The 15534-nt window shown below is 27.9% G+C and overlaps 7 protein-coding genes across 7 annotated transcripts, besides 1 other annotated feature; 1 reads left to right on the top strand and 6 right to left on the bottom strand. All coding sequences in view use genetic code 12, as the record gives it.

The window, feature by feature from the left end:
- Positions 1 to 153: 153 nt before the first annotated feature.
- Positions 154 to 1254, bottom strand: CD36_30340 (conserved hypothetical protein; the record flags this gene model as incomplete). Its single annotated transcript, XM_002422004.1, has 1 exon — positions 154 to 1254. The coding sequence occupies one exon, from the start codon at positions 1252 to 1254 to the stop codon at positions 154 to 156; it is 1101 nt and encodes a 366-aa protein (XP_002422049.1).
- Positions 1255 to 2493: 1239 nt separating this feature from the next.
- CD36_30330 (peroxisomal membrane protein, putative) lies at positions 2494 to 3861 on the bottom strand (the record flags this gene model as incomplete). Its single annotated transcript, XM_002422003.1, has 1 exon — positions 2494 to 3861. One exon carries the CDS (start codon positions 3859 to 3861, stop codon positions 2494 to 2496), a length of 1368 nt encoding a protein of 455 aa, XP_002422048.1.
- Positions 3862 to 4276: 415 nt separating this feature from the next.
- CD36_30320 (mitochondrial transport protein, putative) lies at positions 4277 to 5308 on the bottom strand (the record flags this gene model as incomplete). Its single annotated transcript, XM_002422002.1, has 1 exon — positions 4277 to 5308. The coding sequence occupies one exon, from the start codon at positions 5306 to 5308 to the stop codon at positions 4277 to 4279; it is 1032 nt and encodes a 343-aa protein (XP_002422047.1).
- Positions 5309 to 5663: 355 nt separating this feature from the next.
- On the bottom strand, positions 5664 to 6932 carry CDC43 (geranylgeranyltransferase type I beta subunit, putative; the record flags this gene model as incomplete). The annotated part of the gene is made up of 1 exon (XM_002422001.1): positions 5664 to 6932. The coding sequence occupies one exon, from the start codon at positions 6930 to 6932 to the stop codon at positions 5664 to 5666; it is 1269 nt and encodes a 422-aa protein (XP_002422046.1).
- A 2404-nt stretch (positions 6933 to 9336) lies between these two features.
- Positions 9337 to 10179, top strand: CD36_30290 (conserved hypothetical protein; the record flags this gene model as incomplete). Its single annotated transcript, XM_002422000.1, has 1 exon — positions 9337 to 10179. One exon carries the CDS (start codon positions 9337 to 9339, stop codon positions 10177 to 10179), a length of 843 nt encoding a protein of 280 aa, XP_002422045.1.
- Positions 10180 to 10842: 663 nt separating this feature from the next.
- Positions 10843 to 11850, bottom strand: CD36_30280 (l-aminoadipate-semialdehyde dehydrogenase-phosphopantetheiny transferase, putative; the record flags this gene model as incomplete). The annotated part of the gene is made up of 1 exon (XM_002421999.1): positions 10843 to 11850. One exon carries the CDS (start codon positions 11848 to 11850, stop codon positions 10843 to 10845), a length of 1008 nt encoding a protein of 335 aa, XP_002422044.1.
- Positions 11851 to 11945: 95 nt separating this feature from the next.
- Positions 11946 to 13364: a mobile genetic element (missing most of ORF1 except extreme 5' end, and front half of ORF2).
- A 201-nt stretch (positions 13365 to 13565) lies between these two features.
- On the bottom strand, positions 13566 to 14690 carry CD36_30270 (low specificity L-threonine aldolase, putative; the record flags this gene model as incomplete). The annotated part of the gene is made up of 1 exon (XM_002421998.1): positions 13566 to 14690. One exon carries the CDS (start codon positions 14688 to 14690, stop codon positions 13566 to 13568), a length of 1125 nt encoding a protein of 374 aa, XP_002422043.1.
- Between the last annotated feature and the right edge of the window lie 844 nt (positions 14691 to 15534).

Raw genomic sequence — 15534 nt, 5'->3', positions numbered from 1 at the left:
AAAAAAAAAAACAAAAAAAAAGATAAAATGATCAATAACAACCTAATATCAAATTGATAAAATCAAAACAACTGTGACAGTAATATAAAACAAAACAAAAAAATGAAAGTATAAGGATGCTAAAATCAAAGGAATATACCAAGTTCGATAAATCTACCACAAGTTTGAACCATTAAAACTAGACATGATATTACTACTAGTTTTTGCAATTGGTGTAGCAGTCAAAGTTGTTGAAGTTCCAGAAGATTTATTCCCCCAAATTGAACCACTAGTAGGTGTCGATACACCAATATTCCATGTATTTGAAGAAATAGGACCAGTTGTTACCAAAGATGGTGAATTATTTAAAAAACTTGTACTTGTTGGAGTCATAGAAGCACCCATCAATGGTGATCCATTATTGTTAATTTTATTATTATTGGTAGATAAAAACAAATTTGGAGGTGATGGATTTCTATTGGCATTTGGTGGTAATAAAATAGGTGAATTACTATTTGAACCCACGGAATTATCAAATAATTTTGTAGTGAAACCAGTGGCTGCAGAAGATTGAGATGAAGTTGAAGTTTGTTTACCACTACCACTACCACCACCACCACCATAATGACTGTTGGTTGGTGAAGGAATCGAATTGGTACTATTATTAAACATCATAAAGCTTGTTTTCAAATCAATATTACCACCATTTAATGGTTGGCTCAGAGTGCTAAACATTGAAGAATTGGCCATGGATTTATCTGTTGGAACATCACCAAAAACTTGCGGAGGTGTAGGCAGAGCAAAAACTTGAGGAGATTGAGAAGTATAATTAACAAACAGTTGCGAATGTTGATGTTGATTCTGTGTTTGCTGTTGTTGTTGCTGTTGTTGTTGTTGTTGTTGTTGCTGCTGTTGCTGCTGTTGTTTCTTTTGAGCCAATGCGGCTTGTTGAGCTTGTTGTTGTAACAAGAATGTTTGTTGTTGTTGCTGTTGCAATGCAGCAGCAGCTGCCACAGCTGCTAAAGTATATTTGTTTTGTTGTTGCTGTTGCAAGTATTGTTGATACTGTTGATGCTGATTATGATTCTGATTCTGATGCAGATGCAGATGTGGATGAGGATGCTGGTGATGATGGTTGTTATTGTTATGATATCTGTTGAAAGATTGATGCTGAGATTTTATTGGGTTTGAAACAACTTTATCAATAAATTCAAGTTGATAACTAAATGGAACTACTTCCAAACTTCTCTTTGGATATGTTGTTTGAGCTGACATAGTAGTTTCTTCTTTTCTTTTCTTTTTCTTTTTCTTTTTTTTGAATTCAAAGTAATTTCAAATCACAATATACATGTACAAATAAAAAATAATTTATGAATTCTTGACTTTCGGTGAAAAGGAAATAATCAAATAAATTAGTCCTTTAATATTTCTTATAAATAAAACAGTAAGTTGAAAAAGTAAATTAAATTAAATTAAATTAAATCAAATTAAATCAAATTATCCTTGACCAGTAGTAATATACAAAAATTTTATGGGAAATTAAACAACCAAAAAAAACAAATGATCCACTTATAATGAATAAATCAAAATCAAAACCAAAAAAAAAATGCAAAAAAGAAAAAAAAAAACAACTGGTGAACTAAAAAGTAGTGAGGAAAAATAAATAACTTCTTATATGATAATAGTAATAGTAATAGTAATATATGTATCACTCAGTTACTTATAAAAAAAGTATCTAATAAAACGAATGAATTAATGATATTACTATTCAAATAATCCAAATGGAAAGATGGGTGGTAAGGGGTAAGGGGGAAGAAGAAGATGATAGATAGATAGATAGATACAAAAATAAAAACCTTAAATAATAAACACCAATAATTGCTAATATATCTTAGTTAAAACCTATTCTATTTGTAATGCACCAACTAATATATGAAGATGTGGCTGAGGAAAGGGAAGGAAGGAAGGAACAGAGGAGGAGGTGGTGGGGGGAAAGGTTGATGTGTTATTGAATGTGGTGATAATTAAAACCTCTTTTAATATTAAGAGAAAGAAAAAAAAAAAAGAGAGAAGCTGGTTGTAAAAATTTTTGATTGTTGTGTTGTCTGGTGTGTGTGTGTGTGTGTCCAATTTCTTCTTCTTCTTCTTTCAATATTATTGGGGAGGAGGACGAGGTGAGGTAAAAGCGTGTGACCAGGAGAAAAAAAAAAAAGGAAAAAACTTTTTTTTTTTAGTTCAGAGTACACGTACACGCACACGCACACGCACACGCACACGCAATCGCACACGCGCCACATGACTAATAAGATAGATAGCCGATTCATTCACTCTAAATCTTTAACCAATAGATTAAATGACATATCAAACATGAACTGCCCATATATATTTTATATATATATATATATATACACACACACACACACACACACACATACATACATACATATGTAAATACGTGATTTAAACACAAACTTTCGTCAACATTCAAACAAAATACCAAACAACTTTGTTCATTTATTCAGCAGATGTAGATTGTTGTGGAGTCACAGTATTAGAATCAGAATCATCATTTCTAGTGGTACTATTATTAGTAGAAGCATTCAATTGCCAAGTTGGAACTCCAACATTCTTGATTTTTTCTTTAATTTCTTCTTCTGATTTAGGAGTATCAACTGATGATGCTGCTTGTTGCCATGCCGGGATTCCATTATTATTATTATTGTTAGTGGATTGTTTTTGAGAATCTTCTTGATTAGATTTTTCTTCAATTTCTTGTTCTTTATGTTGTAATTGCCATGCAGGAATACCAGAAGCAACAACTCCATTTTTAGTCACATCTTTACTACGTTTAAGTTCATCTGATTTTGATAATATTGATTGTTCTGATTTTTTCACTGGTTTTGTTTCTGACTCTTGTTTAGGTTCTGGTTCTGGCTCTGACTCTTGTTTTATCTCTTGTTTAGGTTCTGGAGTAATATTTTCAACATTTCTAGCTCTAGCTCTAGCATTTTTCAAAATTTCTGAAGCAGATGGTATTGAAGATACTGGAGCAATTTTTCTTGTTTCATTACCACCATTAATTTGATTAATTGATGATCCATTTCTTGCTTTTATTAAATTTTTTAAAGATTGTAATTCTTGATTTATTTCATTTAATTCATCATTAATATTTTCTTTAGTTAATTGCATATTTTTTTCAATATTATTATTTAAATTATCAATTTCTAATTTCATTAATCTTAAATCATCATCAAATTTTAATTTATCTTTATTATATTTATTTAAAAAATCATTAATATTTTCAATAACTGTATCAATTTCTGTTAATTTATTTTGATTAGAAATTTTAATTTCTTCTTGTTCAATAGTTAATTGATCTAAAATTTTATCAATTTTAATAAATTCTTCATTAATAATTTCTTTATCTTGATCAATTGAAGATTGAGAAGGTGGAATAATTGATGGAATTAAATAACGAGTGATTACTTGATATAATCCATAAGTAACACCAGCTGTAGCAGTGGCCATTATAAAATAATCCTTCCATGATCTTTCTGGTACTGGTGGAGCAACATTGTAATAATCAAGTGGAGGTTGTGGATAAACTTGTTGTTGTTGTTGTTGTTGTTGTTGTTGTTGTTGTTGTTGTTGTTGTTGGGAAGTTGGTTGATACGATGGTGAAGTTGAAGTTGTATTGGACAGATTAGAACTTGTCACCGAAGAAGAAGAAGAATTATCATTAGCTCTTTTTAAAGCTTCTTCAATCTCTTCTTGGTTTAATCCTTTCGATTCCAAAAATTCTACTTTCTTAGTTAATGGTGAAGTACCAACTTGAGGATCTTTCAAGAATGAAACAGCACTATTAATCAACTCTTCATTCATAGTTCAAAAGTGTAGATAAAAGAAAAGAATATTGGGTTGGGTTTGGTTTGGTTTGGTTTGGTTTAAAAATCCAAATAGATTGAAATAATTCCTCGTTATTCTCTCTTTGTCCAATTCCTTTCAATTGGTGTGAAAGAAAAGAAAAGAAAAGAAAAGAATAAAGTGGGGGAGGGGAGGGAGGTGTGGAAGAACCAAATAAATTTTTTTTTTGTTTTTTTATCCAGCGGAAGTGAAAGTTCAATTTCTATCAACCTATATAACACCATCACCATTTAAAGTATATATATATATATATATATAAATACAATTGATTGTTTATTTTTGTTTGCATTTAAATCATATTAACATTTATATACAAGTTCATTATAACAACAACAACATCCCCCTCCCCCCCTCCCCTTCTCCCCTCTATCTATCACTTTAATGGAACATCTTTTTTAATAAATTTAGATTGGAAATAATTACTTTTAATCAATTCTTCATATATACACCAACTTATACCTGCACTAATACCTTTCCTTCCTAATCGTAACAGTAATCCTCTAAATAAATTCTTAATTCCTCCATCTTCTTGTAACATTGTTTTTAATACAGTTGTCATAGATCCTTCATTTGTCAATTGTAATCGAGTCTTTATTGCATCAAATGGTGCTGTTATTGTTGTACAAGTACTTGCTGCTAATACTGCTGCAGTTGAATTTATAATACTTGATTTGTTATCACCCAAATTATATGAATATGGAATTATCATTGGGATTAAATCATTTTTAAAAGATTCATATGTTAATACATATAATCCGGCATAAGGACAATCACGAGCTAATGTAGCCACTGAACCTTTAAAAAAATTCTTCCAAGACCCTTTACTTTTAGACCGTGTCTGTTGTTGATGTTGTTGATGATGTTGTTGTTGTTGTTTATCATCCAAATAAATCCCCAGAATACCTTCATACATGGAATTATAATTATATAAATTAGATTCAAATCTAGTTTTAATAATAGTTATTGGCATAGTTATATATCCAACAATCCCTCGAGCTATAAATCCAATAGTTAAATTTTCTAAAGGAGTAAGTTTAGGTAAAATTGATGAATTAGATTTTAAATTTATTGATGAATCTTTAAATTGTTTATAATCACCCCAACTTGATCTCATTTTTGATAATGTAGTGAAATATAATCCTGCTCCAATTGAAGTTCTTAAAGTTGAAGGTAAAGTCCCTCGCCATAAATCTTTTATTCGAGTAAGTTTTTTCAATTCTTTAGTAAGAGTAGTTCTAACTTCATGTTTAGTAGTCAATTGTTGTTGTTGTAATCTTGTTTTTAATAAATCAAATGGTTGTAATGTAATTGCTGATATTAATCCTGCTATTGCTCCAGCTATAAGATGAACAGTGGCATCGGGAGATTTACCATTTTGATTTGTTTTGGAAGATGACAGTGACATTGATTATAAGAAAAAGCAAGTTATTATACCCGCATTTATATATATATATATATATATATATATACAAAAAAGTGTTTGAGTTATATATATATATATATATGTGTGTGTATATATATAAATTGTTTGATGAGTTAATGTGAAAAATTTAGTTTGGTATCACTGAATGAATGAATGAACGAACGAAAAGAAAAAAAATAAAATGAAAGAGCGTGTGAGTGTGTCGGAAAATGGGGACGGATTTAATTCTTTAGCCTAGAAGGGGGCGGTGGGCGTGGGGGAAACTCCGACAGACATCAACAATTGCCAATAATATAAACCATACATACATATATATATATATATATAATCTTCCTGTTTAGTACTTTATTTCATCTTTGAAAAATTGATACAGTTCTTTAGTAATTGTTAAAATTGGATTAATTTCTTGTAAAGCAAATTTTTCATGATCCCATAATGATAAACTTGCTAAAGCTAAATAACTATGCATAGGATCAGGAATTGATTGAGGATCTTTTGAAAATCCTCCAAATAATTGATTTTGAGTTTGATTTAATAAATAATTTTTTGCTTTATTTAAATCCACTAATTTAATAAAATTACAATTAATATTATATAAACTTCCAGTACACCACCAAGAATAACATGTATCACTTAATTTATTTTCTCTACCATTAAATCCACCAATATCAATATTACGATAATATTCATAATCATAATCATTGTTATTGTCATTGTCATTGTCATTATTATATAGATTCTTAGGATAATCAACTTGTCTATGAATTAACCATTCTTTTGTTGATTGTAAATTTTCTAAAGGATAATTAAGTAATTTTAATGATGCTACAGCACAAAATGTGAATCCTAAATGTGATTCATCCATAATAGTAGAACTAAATCCCCCATTGATGTTTATTCTATCAAGAATAAATTTTTGTAAAGATATCACATCTATATCATTATCTTTATCATTATCTTTATCATTATCATTATCTTTATCATTATCATTATCTTTATCATTATCTTTATCATTATCTTTATCTTTATCCTCGTTAGTATTATTATTATTATTATTATTATTATTATTATTATTATTATTGTCATATTTCATTAAATGACGAATCAATAATGCCATATAACAAACTCTAAGATCTGGTTCTCCAAATTGTTTATAAATCCCATTTTCATAATAAAGAGTCGGTACAAATCCACCTTTATTAATTCCATTATTGATTTGACATTTACATAAAAATTTCATAATTTTATTTCGATTTATATAATTATGATAAGGTGATTTTAAAATTAATAAATTATATAAAGCAAATAATGTTGATGATAAATTTGGACAATCAAATTTAAATTTTTTATTAATATTTGAAAAATAATGAGTTGATCTAAATGAAATAATTTCATTATTTTCAATCATAAATTGTTTATAAATAAAATTACGATAATAAATTAATTCTTGTTCATGAAATTGAAATTTTTGAAGTAATTGAAGTCCATGTAAACAAAAATATATTATGGCTAATTTATTTGAATCTTCAGATTGAGCTGATGATGGGAGACCAATTAAACATCTATTGAAAAATTTCTCATGTTTAGTAATTAATAATTGATTCATTATAAATATAAGTGATTTGTATAATTAAAAGAAGAAGAAGAAGAAGAAAAGGGTTAATAAATTTTAATGTGTGTGTGTGTGTGTTGTGTTTGTTGTTGTTGTTGTTTGTCAATCAATTAGAAAATCGCGAAGTTAAATATTCAAAACTTTGTCAACTAATTGTGGTTTTCAATACGTACCTCGATAAACATTATTTGATTTGGCCCCCCTGTCGATGGTGGTGGTGGCTCTAACTCTTTCATATCTTGACTAAGCATCCTCATCCTCCTCGTCCTCCTCCTCATACCTTTTCTTCAACAAAGAAAATAATTTTGGTTAATAAGTTATATGTATGGGAGAGAAGAGAAGAGAAGAGAAAAGAAGAGAAGAAATGAAACAAACATTCTATCGTATTACAAACTTTGATAAACTATCATTATCATATCTATATTTATTATCCTCCTCAAAGAATTGTTTGACTTGTTCAATAGGTATCAAATAATAATAAGACTCGTCTTATATAACGGGTTATGACACAAATGTATCCACCAATAGAGTTTAAGAATATTTTAATAAAATTCAAAAAAAAAAAAATGGTTTTACGCTTTCATTTTAAATAAACCTCATTCTCAATTCCCATAGGAGTTGTCGATAATGATGATTAATGTACAATCCATAACGCAATTGCCTTGTGTTGTGGATTAACAAAGTTTATAACTTCAGATCTCTCGTGACTAATAACCCACTATTCTTTGTACCTGGGGGAAAAAAAAGGGTCCCATCTAGTTATACAAGACGACGACAACGACGACAACGACGACAACGACGACAACGACGACAACGACGACAACGACGACGACGACGACGACTAATCTTCTTCTTCTTCTTCTTCTTCTTCCCTTTCAATTTTTTTTTTAACTATTTTCTTCTATAACGACAAAAGTTTATTATTATGACGACGACCAAGACTACCACCACATTTTTCTTCTTATGTATTGTTACGACTGAGAGTATTAATATTTTCAAGAACGTGATTATGGTTAACTTCTTTTTTTTTTTTATAATTAAATTTGAATAAACTTTAAATATTTAAACTTCATTTATGGGTATTTTTTCCAAGACGAGGATATAATGTGATGTGGAGATGTGGAGATGTGGATATGGTATTCCATTTTTCAGTCGTCTAAATTGAATTAATCAGGGTTTATATAATGGTTCATATTATAGAAGTTCAATTTGAATCGCTTAATACTATCACATTTACTTGTAGTTATATTCTTGAGTTGTGTTGTTCGTTAGATGATACCCTAATTCTATCAAAAAAACACAAAACATCAAAGCCCCCCAATGGAATGGAAACTTTAATAATAAAGTGTTTCATTTTATTCTCTTAGTAAATAGGATATAATAATAGAACTTCACATTCAATTCCATTAACAAATTAAAGAAATATAAACGTGTATATGTGATATCAGTTGATTTGACTTGTTTAAATGGATGCAAAAAGAAAAAAAAAAATAAAAAAAAAAAATAAAAAATGTAATACCATTATTCGTTAAGTATAACTATAAATTAGACGATTATTAATGAAGAAAAAGGGGGCATTGCCTCTTGTTGTTGTTGTTGTTGTTGTTGTTGTTGTTATTAAACAAGTCAATTCAAATTCTTCCTCCTCCACCTCCTCCTCCTCCTCTTCCTCCCACAACTTTTATATTATTGCAAAAGATTAAAATTTTTCAGGCTTGTTTTTTTCTTTTTCTTTCTTTCTTTCTCATCACAAATTTGGTATTGTTGATACTTGAAACAAACAACTTATATTTTACTTTATAAAGAAAAGTTTATTAAAATGAAAAAATGGTAAGAAAATGAAACATATTACTCTTTGTCCCGTTCTTTTTTTGTTTTGTTTTGAGGAAGGAGGAAGGAGGGGGGGGGGGGGGGGGCTATTCAAATTGTAAGTTTAAATATAAACTAAAAAGTGTGTGTGTGGGTGTGTTTTCTACTTTTATTATTAAGAAAAATTGTGGTTGAAATAATCATCATCATCATCATCATTATCATCATCATCATCATATATGGGAATGTCAAAAAACTAATATCACTCAATGAATGGATTGAGTAAAAAAAAAAACACACTTTATTATATTCTAATTCTCTTGTAAAAAAGTAAACAAGCAATAAAGTTTAATTGATACTATTGAATTAATTTACTTTTATTTAGAATTAATTGTTAACTTATAAATACCAATGAATTTGGGACTTAATTTGAATTCAAAGATTTTATTTTAGAAGTTTTTTTTTTTATTTTATGAATTAATCCAGAATTTTCAATTTTACACCTTTTTACAATAGACCCCCACACACAGAGATATACACAGATATACACAGATATACACATATAAACAAAACAAAACAATTAATCATAATGAAAACTACTACTTTCACTTTATTATTATCAATTGCTACTGCCATTAATGCTGCTGCTTTTGAAGATTCAAGACTTAAACTTTTATTTGCTAGAGATGGTGAAATTAGTTTTGGAGCTACCATTAGTGCTGAAATTTCTCATGGATTTGGATTTGATCATCATGGTCATACTGATCATCATGGTCATACTGCTGATTTAAGTACTGATATTACTGGAGTAGTTTCAAGTAGTACTGTTGAAAGTACTATTGAAGAATTGAGTTCTACTGTGACTAGTGATTCTGAATCTTCTGTTATTACTTCTGATTCGTCTGCTGCTACTACTGCTTCTTCTTCTTCTTCTTCTACTACTACTACTGATGATGATGAAATTTCCACTGAAGCTACTGAAAGTATTGAAACTACCGACAGTATTGATACTACTGAAAGTGTTGAAACTACCGATAGCGTTGAAACCACCGACAGTATTGATACCAACACTACTGAAGAAACTACTGACGTTACTGACAGTGTTGAAACTATTTTTGAATCTGGTTCCAACACAGAAGAATTATCTTTTACTATTGGCAACAGTGATTTATCAGAATCATCTATTGAAGAAACTCCTTTAACTACTGATACTAATATTATTTCTACTGAAGATTTTTCTAGTATTACTACTAGTACTACTGAATGGATTCAAACTACTACTTTACATAATTCTAGTAATTCCAATCATACTAATTCCAATTCAAGTAATGTTAGTAATACTACTACTTCAGCTAATTTTGCTATTCAACACGGTACTGATTATGGAGTTGCTGTTGTTGCTGCTGCCATTGTTGGTGCATTATTGATTTAAAGTTAATAATGATATTTTATTGACTTTTTGTTTTTGTTTTTGGACGTTATTCGTTATCGTTACCCGTTTCTGTTTCTTTTTCCTTTCTATTATAATATATTAATTCTTTTTTTTTATTTTTCCTTTTTCTTAATTATAATTTTATTCAACTTTTTTTTTTTTTTTTTTTTAATTTAGATTAAATATGATATATTGTTTTTTAATATAAACCTTTTCTTTTTTTTTTTTTAGAAATTGTCTTTAGCTTAAATGTTTTGCTTTTTAGAATGATTAGATAATAGTTATCGTTGTTGTTGAAATATTCTTTGGATGGTTGGTTGGTAATATTGTTTTTTTTTTTTTGCAGTAAAAATTCTTGTTAAAAAACATTTCTAAATTTCTCAAAAAAAAAAAAAAAAAAAAATTACGATTGGCTTGAGTATTCTTTTATGTATATGTATATATAAATATAAAAAAAAATATAGTAATAACAACAACAATAATGTATAAATATTACAAATTAAGCAGAATTATTCTATTATTTGATTGGCAATTGACAAGGATAAACCCTCCCCTCCGTCCCCCTCCGCTCCGCTCCACACACCATTATTTAATAATCATCAGCATAAAACATATTCACATGAATTAAAAGATCTTTAGGTGGGGGAGGGAAGAAAGACAACTTTATTGATTTAAATATTCCGATAATATCTTATCAAATCTTAATTCTATTGGTTTAATTGATTTATTTTTATTTTGATTAATTATAGTTATAATAACTGGTAATTTAAATTCATTTCCATTATCAAGAATTGAACTACGACAATAAATTTTTTTTTTTTTATTTAAATTATTAATAAATGGATTTTTTTGACCAAGTTTATCTATATTAATAAAAATTTTATCAAACCAATTCAATGAATAATTTATAAAATTATGATCTTTTCCTTCTTCTTCTTCTTCTTCTTGATTATCAATTGTTATATTTCTTTTTTTTATTTGAAAATTTCTATTATTATTAGAAAATTCATCATTATTATTATTATTATTATAATCAACTATGAAATAAAAATCAGATAATTCAATATTTAATCCACTACCAATAAATTTTGTAAATGATTCTTTTAATGTCCAAAAATGATTAAATTTAAAATAATTATTAATTTGAGGTAATTCATAAATATCATCAAAAATTGGTTTAAATTGTTCAAGATATTTGGTATTTGATATATTTTTTTGAATTGAATGAGATAAATCAATACCAATAGGATCAATTGATGAAAATTCTATAACTAAAGCAATTATATCATTAGAATTACTAATATTGAATTGGAAATTATTTAACAATGATGATGATGATAATAATGATGATGATGATAATATGGGTTTACCATATTCATTATAATCAAATTCTATTTTATTAAATAAATTTAAATCAGTTGATTCTGATTCAAATAATATTGAATTAAATATATATCTAATAAATAAATTTGATAATAATTGTTTAAATCTTTGTTTATTGGTGATTTTGGTGGAAGAGGATATTTTCAGTTGAAGGGATAAATCATTTAATAATCTTAAACAACATTCAAAATTATAATCATCATTCCAAAATTCTATTAATTCTTTGGTTAATCTAGTAGTAAATAATATGATATTGGATTTATCATTAAGATGATCTTGTAATGTCATGTCATATCATATCATATAATATCATATAATTAAACAAACCCCCTTCTAGAAGTTAGTTGTTGTTGTTGTTGTTGTTGTTGGTGGTGTAATTTTTTTTCTCTTTTTTCTTCAACATATATTTAGTGCTTATATACAGGTATATAACTATAAACATATGAGGGAGGGGGTTCCCATAATTTATTTAATTTATTTCAAGATGGAAAACTTTGTTAGGCCATTTTCATGGAAAGAAGATACTCATAATGAGTATCTCTTAAAAGCTATCGTGTATATTGTATAGTATATGTTTTATTATCGACAATACTCTGAGCACTGTATAGGTAATGTTCATATAAAGTAAGGATGTCTTGTTATTATGTCTGAACGAGTATTATATTATATTATTTGTTCCATTTTCCACCATTTCTTTCTTTCTTTCTTTCTTTCTTTCTTTCTCCCTGTGATTCAAAATTGGTGAACCTCTTTGTCGTTTCACTTTTTGAATCACTGGTTTTGATATACTTGTTTAAAGCATACAATTCTTTCTTGTTTAGATGTTTGTTTCCAATAATAAATTATGGAGTTCTTTGACTATTAAAATGTTTCTACCATAATTCAATAGTTTCACCACATTCAAAAATATGATGTACTACTGAGGGAGGAGTCAGTACCGCTATTACATAATCGACAAAAAGTAAATTTCCAGATTTTTGTAATTTGGATAGAAAGGGTAATAGGAATAATAACCAAGAATAGAAAAATGGTAATCTTGTAAAGATCCAATATTGTGTTTTTGAAATTTGTACATATTTTTCTAAAATGCCGTCCATTCTGAAATGGTTAGAGCTTTAATGACATCAAAATGTTTACCCCATCCATCTGGAATAATTGGGAACTTAAGGACATAATTTCCTTGAAGTGTGATGAAAAGTTTGTTCAGATATCGGTTGTTGTTCAAAATTAGGTGACATCAAAGTATTAATTTCCTGTTTAGTTTGAATAATTAAGTTTTATATATTCTTCTATAAGCATGATTTGAATTGGTGTTTCCACAGGGGAAGGGGGGAGGGGGGGAGAGGGGGACCCTGTGTAATGGACCAATTGAAACCAATCTTCAAACCATGAACTTTCCAGTGCTGTAAGTTTCTCATATATACACGTGCTTTTAAATATCTAAATTGTAAAAACAGATGACATGATATTCCCCTTCCCAAAAAAAAAAAAGGTACCATGGATAAACTACCAATTTATCTGGTTCTGTTTGAATTGTGTTATAGTCTTTTGTAATATTATCAAGTATATCTTGAATTTTTGGTTCTCATAAATTTAATTATCAAATCATCTTCTTGTGTATATAAAAGGAAGATTTGTTTACCTCTTTAACCTTTTACTTGATGGTTTGGAGTTCATCAAACCGAAACCTCTCAAATTATTAGGGGAGGGGGAGGTTTCTTGAGGCTGCTGAGGCGAATGATCACCTCTACCAGCAAAACTAAAATTATTAATACTTTTCTTAGTCATAATAATAATTTTTTTTTTTTAGAGCTTTGTGGGATAATAGATTTTCTGTTCTAATCCTACCATAATAATATCAAATCCACACTGAACTTAACCAACCTTCTTTCCTTACAAAATGAAATCATCAAACTGATTTATATTGAAGATTATAATTATTTATATCATATTTACTACAAATCACTTCAATCAACTATCCCTCCACCTATTTATCTATTTATCTATTTATTTTCACTGGTATAAAATTTAAAATTAGTTTGTTCTTCTTCTTCTTCTTCTTCATAAGGATTCTCTTTAGCATATTGAATTATTTCTAAAATAACTTTTTTAGCATTTTCAAATGATTGTTGAGATATTTGATAATGGAAAGCAATTCTACCAGAATAAATTTTAATATTATATTTATTAGATATTTCTATCAATTTTTTAGGATTAATTTTATTAGCTTTTAAATCAATGAAAACAAAATTTGTTTGTACTGGATGTTCTAAAATTATATTCTTGGTATGACATAATTGACCTAATTCTTTAGCCATATCATGAGTTTTTTTCAATTTTGAAAAATTTTCATTAATAGCTATAATTGCCATACTTGCTAATAAACCACTTTGTCTAATTCCACCACCATTTTGTTTTTTAAAATGATTAGCTTTTAAAATAAATTTTTTATCACTTACTAAAATTGTTCCAATTGGTGCACCTAAAGTTTTCGATAAACAAAGTGATATACTATCAAAATATGAACAATATTCTTTTAATGAAATACCTGTTTCTATACTAGCATTCCAAATTCTTGCACCATCTAAATGTAATTTAATTTGATTTTTATGACAAAATTTAGATATTTTTTTAATTTCATTCAATGGGAAAATCATTCCGTGTAAAGTATTTTCTAAACAAATCAATTTAGTTGGAGCTCCATGAATTTCTCCATCATCAATTATAAAATTTGGTAAAATATCATCTTTTAAAGTTAAATAAATTCCATTTTTAGGAATTATTGGTTGAATCATAGCTTGTGATAATGTAGATAAACCTCCAGCTTCATGAATATAAATATGAGCTCGATAATCACACATAATACTAAATGGTGGTTGATAAAGATTAGTTCTAATGGCAATTTGATTAGATAAAGTTCCACTAACACAAAATAATCCTGATTCTTTCCCAGTTAATTGAGCCACTTTATTTTCTAATTCAATAGTTTTCAAATCTTCATTATAAACAGCATCACCTAATGTTGTTTGACTTAATGATTGAATCATTGATATTGTAGGTGTTGTGAATGTATCACTACGGAAATCATTATGAGCTGGACTTTGATTATCAAATATTGACAAATCCATTGTTTATTTTTTTTTTTAAAAAAAAAGTATTGATAATAATAAGGAGTTGAAGTAAGTAAGTAAATAAGAACTTTGATTAAAAAGCAATTGATGGTTTTTACTATGGATATTTGAAAAAAAAGTTTTCTATCTTCTTGGTCTTGGTGGAGGAGAATCATATTTTATTTTTTCTTTTTTTTTTCTACATGGTTGATCTTATCCAATTAGGATATAAATTATTAATGTAGAATATCCTTATTACTCATTGAACTTGAATACTATATGTATGTAAAGGAATTGAGCCGTCTTATTATTATTAGTATTATTATTTGCCGTCCCTCAGTTTTCTTATCCGCCAATTATTTCCTAATTTGGACATTTGTTTATTTCCCAACCGTCAATTCAAATCAAGTGTAAAGATAACAATTAGTCCCATAAAATGATTTAATTGATAATAAGAAATATAATCTAACCTAACCTAGCCACTAGGGTTAGATTATTATTTATTTCAATAGAAAGAATCAAAATCATCATATCTTTTAAAGATGATATTGGATTAAATTAATGAAGGAAAGTTGAATTGAATTGGTGATAGATCCGAATTAGGAAAGTTGATGCGCATTACCCGTTTCAATTTGTTGAGAGGGTGGTGGTGGGGCGCATCGGAGAATCATTTTGCGCATAAGATTAAATAAATCAATAAGATGGAGAGAAAGGGAGAACGCGCCCCCCCCCCCACATATGCATCAACAAGTATCAATAAATTATAAATATCAATTTGATTCCACTCTCTCTCCCTTTCTTTCTTCCCTTTCTTTCTTTCTTCCTTCCTTAAATTATACTATTATACTATTATATATATATT

Source organism: Candida dubliniensis, chromosome R (genome assembly GCF_000026945.1).
Source record: "Candida dubliniensis CD36 chromosome R, complete sequence".
Taxonomy (NCBI): domain Eukaryota; kingdom Fungi; phylum Ascomycota; class Pichiomycetes; order Serinales; family Debaryomycetaceae; genus Candida; species Candida dubliniensis.
This window is presented reverse-complemented; position numbering and strand designations above follow the sequence as displayed.